The following is a 13,554-nucleotide window of genomic DNA, read 5'->3' on the forward strand; positions in this document are numbered from 1 at the left end:
TGCAGGAGGCCTGGGAAGGAGCAGGCGGCAGTGGGGCCTGGACAGCCCTGGGGAAAGGAAGTTACTCAGCGGAGGGCCAGGGACTTGCATTGGGCCAAACCAGGACAAAGGAGGGTCAGCTGGTCCCCAGGAACTCTGGAGCCCAGCACCCACCATGGAGTGCAGGGACCTACGCCCAGCCCACGGGGAGGCTGTGAGCACGGGCACCAGCCTCTTGCGGGGTCTGAAGAGCTGCTGCCCAGCCACATGTCCTGGTCCTAGTAAAGGGTCCAAGAGGCACCTGAAACCCGTCCTCACTCAGAGCAGCCCACATTAGCCTCAGCTGAGGTGTTGGCCTCGGTCACCACACATGCCCTGTTGACAGTGGGGCCTGGCCTCCAGAAAGGGGCCCCTCCATTTGTATTTTCTGTCTGATCCTTGACACAGTGCTGACACCAAAGACCAAACCCTAATCTTGATTCACATACGTCAAAGAAATGACTAAGACTAGTTCTTCCGGAGGTCAGTTTTAGAACATGTTTATTCTAATTCTGCCTTATCTCTGTGCACCAAGAAAAATATCTGCACGTCTGTAGTAAAATGGGAAGGTACCTTCATTTTGTTTGTATGCTAAAGAAAACTTTTAAAATATCTCACTTTTTAAAACGGTTTTGTGTGTTTTGTATGCTTATAACATTTTCCATAATAGATCATTTGGATGATGAAGTCAGAGTCTTCTGACAGAAAACGGATCAATGGATTCCTAGTGATCAGGAAGGCGCTGTTTGCAAAGGGGCTGGTGGAATTTTTGGAGAGATTCTTCATCTTCCTACAACTGTTTGTCTGCATTACAGTGGTGGTTGCATGACTCTGCATTTGTTGAAACTCACATGTAACAGGATGTATTATACTGCATATAAACTACACTTGAATAAATATGACTTTCAAAACTTAAAATAATTGAGGGGTGGTTCACTGCCCTGGCTCAAAGCCCCCTGGCCACGCTGCCTGTCCAGCCCACCCCATCCTTGCCAATGCTTGACTCCAGCGTCCCGACAGCCTCCTGACCCCCAGGGCTGCTCTGCACCCTGAGGAGTGCGGCCATCTGGGAGCAGCTGGATGGAGATGGGGAACCCGAGACTCATGCCACACCATGTCCTCCCGCCCCCACCAGCCACACACAGATGTCTAAAGCTGCACTGTCCTCACACACGCTGCCCCACCCACCCTGGTAGGGCCATTCCAGGCCTGGGGCAGGAGGGCAGACTCTCCCCCTGCCCCGACAAGCATACCTGCACACACACACAGGTTTGTACAGCTGAGACACAGCCCACTCTAGTGCAGAGTCTAGCCCCCGTCACTGAGGGAAAGGCACAGCACTGTGGGGCCATAGGAGCGGCAGCTGGACACAGACCAAGGCCTTGGCAAAGGCCCAGGCCACTGGCTGGGCATGAAGGTCAGAAGAGGGCAGGAGGGGCTGGGGCACTGTGCCTGTTGGGTCTAGGTGGGCACATGCTGGGCAGGAGAGGAACAGGCCAGCCCCTCACACAGGAAGGGGTGGGGGCAAAGGCAATTTCTGGAGGCCAGGGCAGGGCCACTGCCCCAAGGAAAAGCAGAGCAGGGTGAGAACGGACATGGGGCTCGGAGCTGAGCAGGCCTGGTGGGCCCCAGGAGGGAGACAGAGAACCTGGGGATCTCAAGGCTGGCAGGGGCCAGAGATGGAGCCCCAGCCGGGATGCCATCCTCCTTCCTGGGGGCCCACTCTGCCCAGCCCCTGCAGCCTAGCACAGCTTGGGGCATTGGATAGAACTGGGAGAGAGCAGACCAGGGGGGGTCTCACTGAGGCCCCTGCCCCAAATGCCCACAGCCTGGGGAAAATGAGCAGGTAGATGGGGGGGCAAGTGGAGCCCCAGCCACACCCACACAGTGCACACAGCCTCACCGGGGCCGGAGGGGGCAGGAGGCTCGCCACCCCTGCTGTGGTTTCTCAGAATCATGGGTCCTTCCAGGGAACTCAGCGTTTCCTCCTCACCCTCCCACACGGCACCTTTCCCCAGGCCACGAGCAGGGCATAGGGGCCTTGGACAGCCTGGGAACAGGACACTCACACCCAGCCTGGATTCCCTGAGCCTCACATCATAGCCCTCCAGGGCTCTGGCAGCCAGCAGCCCTTCCGGGGTCTTCCACACGTGCTGAGCATCCCTCTGAGGGTGCCAGGCCTGACAGCCCCTCTCCCTCCACAGGACCACCAGCCCTGGGAACCCGGGGTCCTGGGGGCAGGGTCCCAGTGTCTCCCTCCCCAAAGGTTCTATACACCCCACCCCTCCCCGGTGGCCACTCCATGCATGCTGGCCTCCGGGAGACAGGCAGGCCAACGGTGTGAAGGAAATCATCTCGCTCAGGGCTGCAACCAGGGACAAATGCCATGGGCGCCTCCAGGAAGGCCACCGAGCCTGAACCCAGCCTTCATGTGCCCACACCCATCCACGGCATAGATGGGGCACGGCGTCCCCAGCCTCCAGCAGCTGCAGGGACCTTGCAGAGCCACCAGCCACCTCCGCCCAGCTCCCTGCCAGCCCGTGGCCAGGCCCCCACCTTCGTGTGCTTGCCTTGAGGAGCAGCCCAGCTGGGGACCCCCGGCTGCAGGACGGTGACCTGGGAGTGAGTACAAGGTGAGGCCACCGTGCAGGGTGCCAGCTCCAAGCAGGTCACGGGGACAAGGGCTGTGGTCATCAGGAAGCTCTGCATGCACACCTTGGACACGCGGCCCCTGAGTTCACCTTAGTGCGCCTCATTCTCCTGCACAAAAGAGCCCCCATCCTTTCTTCACAAGGCTTTTGTGGGAGCAGAGGTGGCATTGCCCAGTACCCTCTCCCTTTCCCAGGCAGCGGGACCCCGAGTTTGCTGACCGGCACCACCAAGCCCAGGCATGCATCAAGAATGACAGTCTAGGAGCTGGGCAGGGGCCGCGGGGTGGGGGCTGAGAGTGCAGAGAACCTCCCCCAGCACTCGGTGTGCATCCGGAGTAAAGGAGCCTCACCTGAGCCCCCGCTGTTGCTCAATCGACTTCCCAAGAACAGAGAGAAAAGGGAATTTCCAGGGCGGCCCTGGCCTCCGGGGGTTCCCACCCCATTTTTAGCTGAAAGCACTGAGGCAGAGCTCCCCCTACCCAGGCTCCATTGCCCGGCATAAAAATAACCACCATGGTTACTGATCATCTGGGAGCTATCCAGGAACGCGACAGGGAGCCGGATGGGCCACACCAGCCACAGGCGCCAAATGGAGGACCCGGCACTTCAGGTATCCCAGGCCACAGGGAGCCCCAATCGAGGGGCTGGCCCAGGCAGCAGTGAGGGAGAGGCTGACCTGGGCCCCTGACAGGGAGGGGACTCCTGGGCCACCCTCACAGCATAAACCAAGCTTCTTGGTCACTGCATGGACTCTAGGCACCCCTTCCCTGCATGGGGACACAGGAAAGCTAGAAACAGCCTAACACCGACCTGGAGAAGGCAAGGGGCTGGGAATCTTGGCTGGGACAGAGCTGGGCCCAAGACTAAAAAGGTCAGAGGCCCCACACTGGGCAGGGCTAGGCTGGGTGCAGACTGCCACCCCCAGGATAGGGACAGCCAACCCAGAGCCGGGAGGGAGGGTAGGTAGGCGGCAGCAGGGATCCGTCCTGAGCTGCATTGCACGACTGGCAGATCTGGGCAAGTCTGAGCTGGATGGACTGAGTGGACTAGACGGACAGGCAGAACAGACTGAGCTGAGGCGAGCTGGGTGGGCTGAGAGGGCTACCCTGTCCCTTTAGAGGATAGGCTGGCCAAGCTGAGCTGTACTGAGCCAGGGCGATCGGGGCTGGCCCGGGCCAGGTGGGTTTAGCTGAGCTGAGTGAGTGGACTGGGTAGAGTGAGATGATCTACCCTCAATTGAGCCAGGTTTGAGCTGGGTTATTCTAAGCCCTAAGGTGGACTGAGCTGGGCTGAGCTGGACTTATCTGGGGGGCAGGGCAAAATCAGGCTGAGCTGAGGTGGCCTGCACTGAGTGGTCCAGGATTGGGTTAAGCTAAATTAGGCTGACCTGGACTCGGCTGGACTTGGTTGAAATAAGCTGGGCCGACACAGGAGTAGGGACAAGCTACAGTTCTCTACTTAGGATAAAAGGGGTGTTCGTGGACTATCTGGACTGAATGACACCAAGCTAGGGTATTACCTGTTGAGCTTACCTGACCTGGCCTGGGCTTAGCAGAGCTGCACTGAGCCGGGCTGAGCGGAGCTGAACAGACCTGAGCCAAGCTTAGCTGGTTAGGCTAAGTTGGGCTGAGCTAAATTGGATTGAGCTGAGGAGGGCTAGGCTGGATGAGAGACCTGATGATGGACAGGGTTAAAAGCTGGAGTGAGCAGGGCTTAAATTATTGAACTAAATTGGGCTGGGGTGATCTAAGTGAGTTCAGCTGGGATGAGCTGGGCTGGGCTGAGCTGAACTGTGCCAAAGTGAACTGGGCTACACTAGGCTCGCCTGAGTGGACTAAGCTGGGCTGGGCTCAATTGGGTTCAGCTGAACTGTGCTGGGTTAGACTAAACTGGGTTCAGCTGGGCTGAGTCAAGCTGAACTGGACTAAGCTGTGATTGGAAGGGCTGAGCTGAGCTGGGCTGAGCTGGACAGACCTGAGCCAAGCTCAGCTGGTTAGGCTAAGCTGAGCTAAGCTAAATTGGGTTGACCTGTGGAGGGCTAGGCTGAGTGAGGGATCTGAGATGGACAGGGTTAGAAGCTGGACTCAGCTGGGCTTAGATTGCTGAAGTGAGTTGAGGTGGGGTGAGCTAAACTGGGTTTAGCTGGGATGAGCTGATCTGAGCTGGGCTGAACTGAACTGAGCCAAAGTGAACTGGACTGAACCAGGCTAGCCCTGAGTGGTCTGGGCTGGGCTAACCTAGGTTCAGCTAGGCTCATATGGGCTGGGCCAGGCTAAGGTGAACTGAACTGAGCTGAGCTGCGCCAAACTGGGTTCAGCTGGGCTGTGCTGAACTGACCAGAAGTGGACCTGGATGGGCTGAGCTGGGCTAAACGAGGCTAGCCTGAGCGGGCTGAGCTAGGTTGGACTGGGGTGAGCTGAGCTGAGCTGGGCTGGGCTAGGCTAGGCTAACCTAACCCAACCTAACCTGGGTTCAGCTGGCCTAGATTGGGCTGGGCTGGGCTAAACTGGGTTCACCTGAGATGTGCTAATATGGGCCAGGCTGGGTCAGGTTGAGGTTAACTGAACTGGGCTGACCTGGGCTGGGCTCAATTGAGTTCACATGGGCTGGGCTGGCCTGGTCTAAACTGGGTTTGGCTGGGCCAGGCCAACTGGGCTGAGGTGGATGGAGTGGAGCGGAACTGAGCTGGCCTGGCTGGGCCTGAGCTGTGACTGGAAGACCTGGGCTGAGCTGGACAGACCTGAGCCAAGCTTAGCTGGTTGGGCTAAGCTGGGTTGAGCCAAATTGGGTTGAGCTGGGGAAAGCTAGGCTGAGTGAGTAACTTCAGATGGACGGGGTAGAAGCTGGAGTGAGCTGGGCTTAGATTATTGAACTGAATTGGGATAGGGTGATCTAAGCTGGGTTCTGCTGGGATGAGCTGATTGGGGCTGGGCTGAAATAGGCTAGCCCTGAGTGGGCTGGGCTGGACTAACCTAGGTTCAGCTGGGCTCATATGGGCTGGGCCAGGCAAAAGTGAACTGAACTGAGCTGAGATGTGCTAAACTGGTTTCAGCTGGGCTGAACTAAGCTAGCCCAAGCGGGCTGAGCTAGGTTGGACTGGGGCGGGCTGGGCTGGGCTAACCTAACCTGGGTTCAGCTGGCCTAGGTTGGGCTGGGCTGGGCTACACTGGGTTCAGCTGAGATGTGCTCATATGGGCTGGGCTGGGTCAGGTTGAGGTTAACTGAACTGGGATGAGCTGAGCTGGGCTCAACAGAGTTCACATGGGCTTGGCTGGCCTGGCCTAAATTGGATTTGGCTGGGCCGGGCCAACTGGGCTGAGGTAGATGGAGCTGAGCTGGCCTGGCTTGAGCTGTGACTGGAAGACCTGGGCTGAGCTGGACTGTCCTAAGCCAAGCTTAGCTAGTTGGGCTAAGCTGGGTTGAGCTGAATTGGGTTGAGCTGGGGAGGGCTAGGCTGGGTGAGGGACCTGTGAGATGAACAGGGTTAGAAGCTGGACTGAGCTGGGCTTAGATTGCTGAACTGAGTTGAGCTAAACAGGGTTTAGCTGGGATGAGCTGATCTGAGCTGGGCTGAACTGAACTGTGCCAAAGGGAACTGGACTGAACCAAGCTAGCCCTGAGTGGGCTGGGCTGGGCTAACCAAGGTTCAGCTGGGCTCACATGGGCTGGGCCCGACTAAGATGAACTAAAGTGAGCTGAGCTGTGCTAAATTGGGTTCAGCTGGGCTCGGCCAGGCTAAGGTGAACTGAACTGAGCCGAGCTGTGCTAAACTGGGTTCAGTTGGGCTGGGGTGGGCTGAACTGACCAGAATTGAACTGGGCTGGGGTGGGCTCAACTGACCAGAATTGAACTGGGCTGGGCTGGGCTGAACTAGGCTAGCCTGAGCGGACTGAGCTAGGTTGGACTGGGGCGAGCTGGGCTGGGCTGAGCTAGGCTAGGCTAGGCTAAGCTAACCTAACCTGGGTTCAGCTGGCCTAGGTTGGGCTGGGCTAAACTGAGTTCAGCTGAGATGTGCTAATATGGGCTGGGCTGGGTCAGGTTGAGGTTAACTTAACTGGGCTGACCTGAGCTGGGTTCAGCTGAGTTCACATGGACTGGGCTGGCCTGGCCTAAACAAGGTTTGTCTGGGCCAGGCCAACTGGGCTGAGGTGGATGGAGCTGGGCTGAGCTGGACAGACCTGAGCCAAGCTTAGCTGGTTGGGCTGACTAAGCTGGGTTGAGCTAAATTGGGTTGAGCTGGGGAGGGCTAGGCTGGGTGAGTGACCTGAGATGGACAGGGCAGGAGAAGCTGGAGTGAGCTGGGCTTAGATTATTGAACTGAATTGGGCTGGGGTGATCTAAACTGGGTTCTGCTGGGATAAGCTGATCTTGGCTGGGCTGAACTGAGCAGAGCTGAACCTAGGTGGGCTGGGTAAGCTGGGCTGAGCTGAGCTAGGCTAAACTGAGTTGGGATGGGCTAGGCTGGGCCAAACTGTGTTCAACTGAGATGCTGAGATGGGCTAATACGAGCTGGGCTGGGCCAGGCTGAGCTCAACTAAACTGGGCTGTGCTGGACTGGGCTGAGCTGGACTGAACTGTATTCAGCTGGGCTGGCCTGGCCTGGGCTAAACGGAGTTCGGCTGGGCTGAGCTGAGTAGGATTAGTTGAGCTGGTCATAACTGGATTTAACTAGCTAGGCTAGACTTAGCTGACTAAGCTGGTCTGTACTGTATTCATCTGTGTGAAGTTGGGGTGAGGTGGCTATTTTAAGTTCAGCTTTGCTGAGCTAAACTGGACTGGGCTAAATTGAGCTGGACTGACCATTCTCACCTGGCTGACTAAGAGGAGCTGAGACAGAAGCAAGCTGGTTGAGCTGGCTGGACTGAAATAAGAGTTTGCTGCCTGCAAGGGGAGGTCCTGGGCTGTCCTGGGCCAGGCTGAGCCAGGTTGGTCTAGAGTGTGCTTCAGAGGGTGACTCCTGCAGTGGGCCAATCTCAGCTGAACTTGGCTGTCCCGGTGGGCAGAGTGGGACTGGATACTGTGATTTTCGGGGTGCCTAGAGCAGACTTCAAGACCAAGCTAAACTGGGCTCCAGGGACAGGATGGGCTGGCAACCTGGGGCTCCGGGCCAGGGGCGAAGGGCCACGCTGTGCAGACCACAATGTCTGGGCCAGGGTTCTGTTGTGGGAGGGACTGCCCGGGGCATCAGGGCAGGTCTTCCCGCCCTCCCCTAGAGGTCAGGGGTAGGCAGAGCACCAGGGGCGTCTGGCAGGTCAGGGGAGGGCTGCTGTGATGGGGACATGGGGGCTCGGCACTCGAGAGCCCGAGGAGCTGAGACCACAGCCTCGGGGGATGGGAGTCGGGGTTGGAGGGCAGGCAGACCATCCACCATGAGCCCAGAGAGAGTGTGAAGGGGGAGGGCTCTGGTGTTCCACGTCCCATGGGGTCCCCGGGCTTCAGCCTAGGGGCATGGCCCAGTGCCTCTGCTTCTGAGTGCCCACGCTGCAGCGGCCTTGATGGGGACGCTGGGGTCATCCTGGAGGCACCCCCTTCCTGAGCCCATCCTGAGGATAGTGGCTGAGCAACAGCTTCTGGTGGGGGAACGGCGGCCCTGGGAGGTGCCCTGGGCCGGGGGCTTGTGGGGATAAAGGCCCAGAATGAGCCTGGCCATCTGGATCCCTGGGCTGCCACGGGGTCCCTAGCTCCTCCATCCAGACCCCCAGGCCTGATGGGCCCTGGCCCGAGGCTGGCACTGACTAGGTTCTGTCTTCACAGCCTCCATACAGAGCCCCTTCGTCTTCCCCTTGATCCCCTGCTGCAAACACATTGCCTCTGATGCCACCTCCGTGACCCTGGGCTGCCTGGCCACGGGCTACTTCCCGGAGCCGGTGATGGTGACCTGGGACGCAGGCTCCCTCAACAGGAGCACTATGACCTTACCAGCCACCACCTTCACACCCTCCGGTCACTATGCCACCATCAGCTTGCTGACCGTCTCGGGTGCGTGGGCCAAGGAGACGTTCACCTGCCACGTGGTGCACACTCCATCGTCCGCAGACAAAGAGGTCAACAAAACCTTTGGCGGTAAGAGAGGGCCAAGCTTAGAGACCACAGTTCCCAGGAGTGCCAGGCTGAGGGCTGGCAGAGCGGGCAGGGGGTGAGGGGGTGGGTGGGAACACCCAGCATGCTTGGGGACCCGGGCCAGGAACGTGGGGGCAAGAGGGAGGGCGCACAGAGCTCAGGGAGGCCAACAACCCTCATGACCATCAGCTCTCCCCCAGTCTGCTCCAGGAACTTCACCCCACCCACCGTGAAGATCTTACAGTCATCCTGCGATGATGACGGGCACTTTCCCCCGACCATCCAGCTCCTGTGCCTCATCTCCGGGTACGCCCCAGGGGCCATCAACGTCACCTGGCTGGAGAACGGGCAGGTCATGAAAGTGGACTCGCCCACCCCTCCTGCCACGCAGGAGGGTGAGCTGGCCTCCACACAAAGTGAGTTCACCCTCGCCCAGAAGCACTGGCTGTCGGACCGCACTTACACCTGCCAGGTCACCTATCAAGGTGGTACCTCTGAGGACAGCACCAAGAAGTGTGCAGGTACGCTCCCACCTGCCCTGGTGGCCAACACAGAGGCCAGAGAAGGTGGCGGGTGGGCCTCACACAGTCCTCCGGTGTACCACAGATTCCAACCCGAGAGGGGTGAGTGCCTACCTAAGCCGGCCCAGCCCGTTTGACCTGTTCATCAGCAAGTCGCCCACGATCACCTGTCTGGTGGTGGACCTGGCACCCAGCAAGGGGACCGTGAACCTGACCTGGTCCCGGGCCAGTGGGAAGCCTGTGCCCCAGATCCCCAAACCGGTGCAGCGGCAGCAGCGCAACGGCACGTTAACTGTTACGTCCATCCTGCCGGTGGTCACCCAAGACTGGATCGAGGGGGAGACCTACCAGTGCAGGGTGACCCACCCCCACCTCCCCAGGGCCCTCGTGCGGTCCATGACCAAGACCAGCGGTGAGCCACAGGCAGGCCAGGGTCGTGGGGGAGGAGGGAGGGAACGAGTGAGCGAGCGGAGCCTGGGCTTGACCCCACGTCTGGCCACAGGCCCGCGTGCTGCCCCGGAAGTCTATGTGTTTGCAACGCCAGAGAAGCTAGAGAGCCGGGACAAGCGCACCCTCGCCTGCCTGATCCAGAACTTCATGCCTGAGGACATATCCGTGCAGTGGCTGCACAGCAACGTGCAGCTCCCGGACGCCCGGCACAGCGTGACACAGCCCCGCAAGACCAAGGGCTCCGGCTTCTTCGTCTTCAGCCGCCTGGAGGTGACCAAGGCCGAATGGGAGCAGAAAGATGAGTTCATCTGCCGTGCAGTCCATGAGGCAGCGAGCCCCTCATGGATCGTCCAGCAAGCGGTGTCTGTAAATCCTGGTAAATGATGTACTCCTGCCTCCCTCCCTCTCAGGGCTCCATCCAGCTGTGCAGTGGGGAGGGCTGGCCAGACCTTCTGTCCACTGTTGCAACCACTCCAGGAAGCCACCCCCAATAAACTGTGCCTGCTCAGAGCCCTGGGTACACCCGTTCTTGGCAGCGGGCAGGGCTGTGGGCAGGGGCATCTTGGCACAGAGGAATGGGCCCCCCAGGAGGGGCAGTGGGAAGAGGTGGGCAGGGCTGAGTCCCCCCAGGAGAGGTGGTGGGAGGAGGTGGGCAGGGCTGAGGCACCATTTCATCCATCTGTCTTCATGTCGGGGGTATTTGTCAAACAGTGTATCTGCAGGGACTCATCACAGATACCCTGGGCCCTCTCTGCCCCTACTCTGGATTCACCCCCTCCAAGGAGTCCAAAGACCCAGGAGAGGTCCTCAGGGAAGGGGGCAAGGGAGCCTAGCCCCCACAGCCCTCTCTCTTGGGGACTTGGCTTCTACCCCCCTGGACAGGAGCCCCTGAACCCCTAGGTATAGATGGGCACACAGGCCCCTCCAGGTGGAAAAACAGCCCTAAGTGAAACCCCCACACAGGCACACAGGACCCCAGATAGCCCTCCCCCGAGTCTGTGCCACTGCGGTTCGCCTCTCTGCCCTGTCCCGCCTTGCAGAGCCCTGGCCCCAGCACAGGGGCCAGTGGGGCCGAGCCCACTCACACCCCACAGCCTCCGCCACCCTGCCCTGTGGGCACACCAGGCCCAGGTCAGCACCCAGGCCCCCTCTCCTACTGCCCCTCCCCTGCCCCTCAGTCCATCCTGAGTCGGCCCCCAGGGAACTGCCAGCCTCACACACCCAGTCACACCCAGTCACGCCCACTCAAGGCACAGTTGCGCATGTACCAGGCCCCATAGCAAATCCACAGCGCCCTGCACCACCACCAGGATGCCAAAGGCATCCCACACATGGTCACATGTGGCCCACACTCTGCCTCCCATGCTGCCTCCAGCCAGGCTACTCCCAAGCACTTCCTCTGAGTCATGCCTGGGCCGCTGGATCCCAGACAGAAATGGAGAGGCCCTCACATGGTGTCCTCCAGTCCAACCCTCCCTGTCACCCTATCAAACACAGGATGGATGCACCCCAGGACCTGGGCTCCATCCCACTCCCCCTGTCACCCACACCAGAATCCCAGAGCAGGCTACATGCCCCTCCCAGGCCTCAAACCCACAGGTGCATCTGACACCCCCGATCCAAACGCTCCCCGTGGTCATGCATACCAAGTGCACAGCACCCACCAAATCCACACAGAAACACAGGCGCCGGGCACCCCGTGAGCACAAAGCCCCTCCATGTCTGAAGACAGTCCCTGCACACCATCACAGCCATGCACTCAGCTTCACTCTCACATCCCGGCCCACCTGCACCCAGCTCCGGGCCGGGAGCAGCAGAAAGAGGTGTGAGGCGCCGAGGCTGGACCTGCGCCTGCTGGTGGCCCGTGACCAGCAGGCAACTCAGGGCATTGGGGAAGGGAGTGGAGGGGACCCAGGACAAGAGGAGCCAGAGGGACCAGGCTGGTAGGCGGGGCTGGGCCAGGAGGCCGTTCTGGACTCCCACAGGCCTGGGCTCATAGTCCACACCAGGACAGCCCCTCAGAGCACCCACACAGTGAGTCCCAGGTCTTGGGAGCCAGGCTGCAGAGCTCACGCATCCTTCCGAGAGCCCTGAGTGAGGGGCCACTCCTGTGCCAAGGGGCTGGGTCCTTCTCTGGGGAGGGGGTGGGGTCTAGAGAGAGGTGGAGTAGAGGTAACCAGAGAAGCCGTAAGGAACAGAGGGAAAATGGGGCCAGAGTGGGGGCCCACAGACGAGAGGTCAGGAGTGGTCAGCCTGGTCCTGGGCTGTTGACTGACTCAGGACCTGGGTCCCCACCCTCAGGGTTGGCTGGCGGCTCTGCGCAGTCCCAGAGGGCCCCGGATAGGGTACTCTGCCACTCCGAACAGCAGCAAGGGCTGCCGAGAGCAGCAAGGGGCTCTGTCCCCGACCACCACTGCCACTGTGGAGCCGGGAGGGCTGACTGGCCAAGTCTCCCAGAGCTGGACGTGTGCGTGGAGGAGGCCGAGAGTGAGGCACTGTGGACGTGGACTGGCCTCTGCATCTTCGCCACACTCTTCCTGCTCAGTGTGAGCTACAGCGCTGCCATCACACTCCTCATGGTGGGCACCCACCTCCAGGGGCCAGGCCAGGGCAGGGGGCTGGGCAGAGCCAGCAGAGCGCCCTGACCCACGCCCTCCCCTCAGGTGCAGCGGTTCCTCTCAGCCACGCGGCAGGGGAGGCCCCAGACCTCCCTCGACTACACCAACATCCTCCAGCCCCACGCCTAGGCCACGGGCCACTCGCGTTCCACCAGGCCTAGCTGCTTCTCTGCCGGCACCTGAGCCTCCCTCGGGCTGTGCCCTGCCCTGGGTGGGAAAAGAGAAGCAGACCAGAAAAGGGGGTGCAAGGTCACTACTGTGGGCTGATGGCCAGTGAATCTGAGCCCAGAGGGGCCCGCTCAGCCGCAAGGTTAAAGGTGCCGACAGAACCACCAGTCGCAGCCCCCACCCCGAAACAGTGTCCGTCCCTTCAACGGAGTCATCGAGGAGGGGGTGGCTGCTAGCCGTTCTGAGCTCATCCTAGGCCCCTGGGTCTCAGGGTCACTCCCATTCTGACTGTACAATCACCAAAAGCCAAGGAGGGCCCAGCACCCAGCCCAGGACACAGCTGAGTCTGCGTCCAGCCCAACGCCAGCCCACGGCCTCACTCCCCAGCCTTGCTCTGACCCTTCTACCCCTGAGGTCCAAGTGCCTGGCATCCCCGTCCCCCAGGCCTCACCCACCCTCTTTCCCTTCACCCACCCCTCCATCCATCCGCAGCCCCCATCCCTGCAGCGTGAAGGAACAGGGAAGCCCTCTGAGGCCAGACCACAGGACTGCTGGGGACTTCAGGCCCCTGGAGTGGGTAGAGGGGCTCCCACAGCCAGAGGAGGGGTTTCCTGCAGGGACAGCAGCTGCTGACCTCATCCCTGTGACCTCGTCCAGCCTCTGGCTTCAGCAGTCCTATTTCTTTCCCTCTGGGTTTCCTAGTAAAGTTCCTTTTCACAAATCCCACGTCTCCAGAGTGCTCTTTGGGAGGTGTCTGTGGCCCTGGAGTGGCTGGTGGGAGGCAGGACCCCTGAGGATGTGGAGGAGGAGCCAGAGGGGAAGGAAGGGCAGGGGCCATTCTGGGGTCCTGAGAGCCAAAGTGTCCAAGCAGTGGTTCCCCTCAATCACCCCTCAGCACCCCAGAGACTCCCCAGCTCAGCCCTGTCATACCTGGTCTGCTGGTCTCCAGCCCAGAATCATGCCTCTTCTCAGGTAAAGTCAAAGCAACAATCAACATCAACCCCTTTGTGGGCAAAACCAGAAGAGGGGCCCATGCTGTGGTCAGCGCAGGAGGCCCCAAGAATGTGG

General features: G+C 60.2%; 1 gene segment (V, D, J or C); it reads left to right on the plus strand.

Annotated features, from left to right (window-relative positions):
* The first annotated feature begins 2,887 nt into the window (after positions 1-2,887).
* Positions 2,888-10,210, plus strand: LOC101017274. The segment is given in 5 exon segments: positions 2,888-3,279; positions 8,424-8,732; positions 8,930-9,250; positions 9,336-9,662; positions 9,753-10,210. Coding segments are annotated over 5 exon segments (1,386 nt in total).
* Positions 10,211-13,554: the final 3,344 nt, after the last annotated feature.

This window comes from Papio anubis, unplaced genomic scaffold (genome assembly GCF_008728515.1).
Source record: "Papio anubis isolate 15944 unplaced genomic scaffold, Panubis1.0 scaffold624, whole genome shotgun sequence".
Lineage (NCBI taxonomy): Eukaryota > Metazoa > Chordata > Mammalia > Primates > Cercopithecidae > Papio > Papio anubis.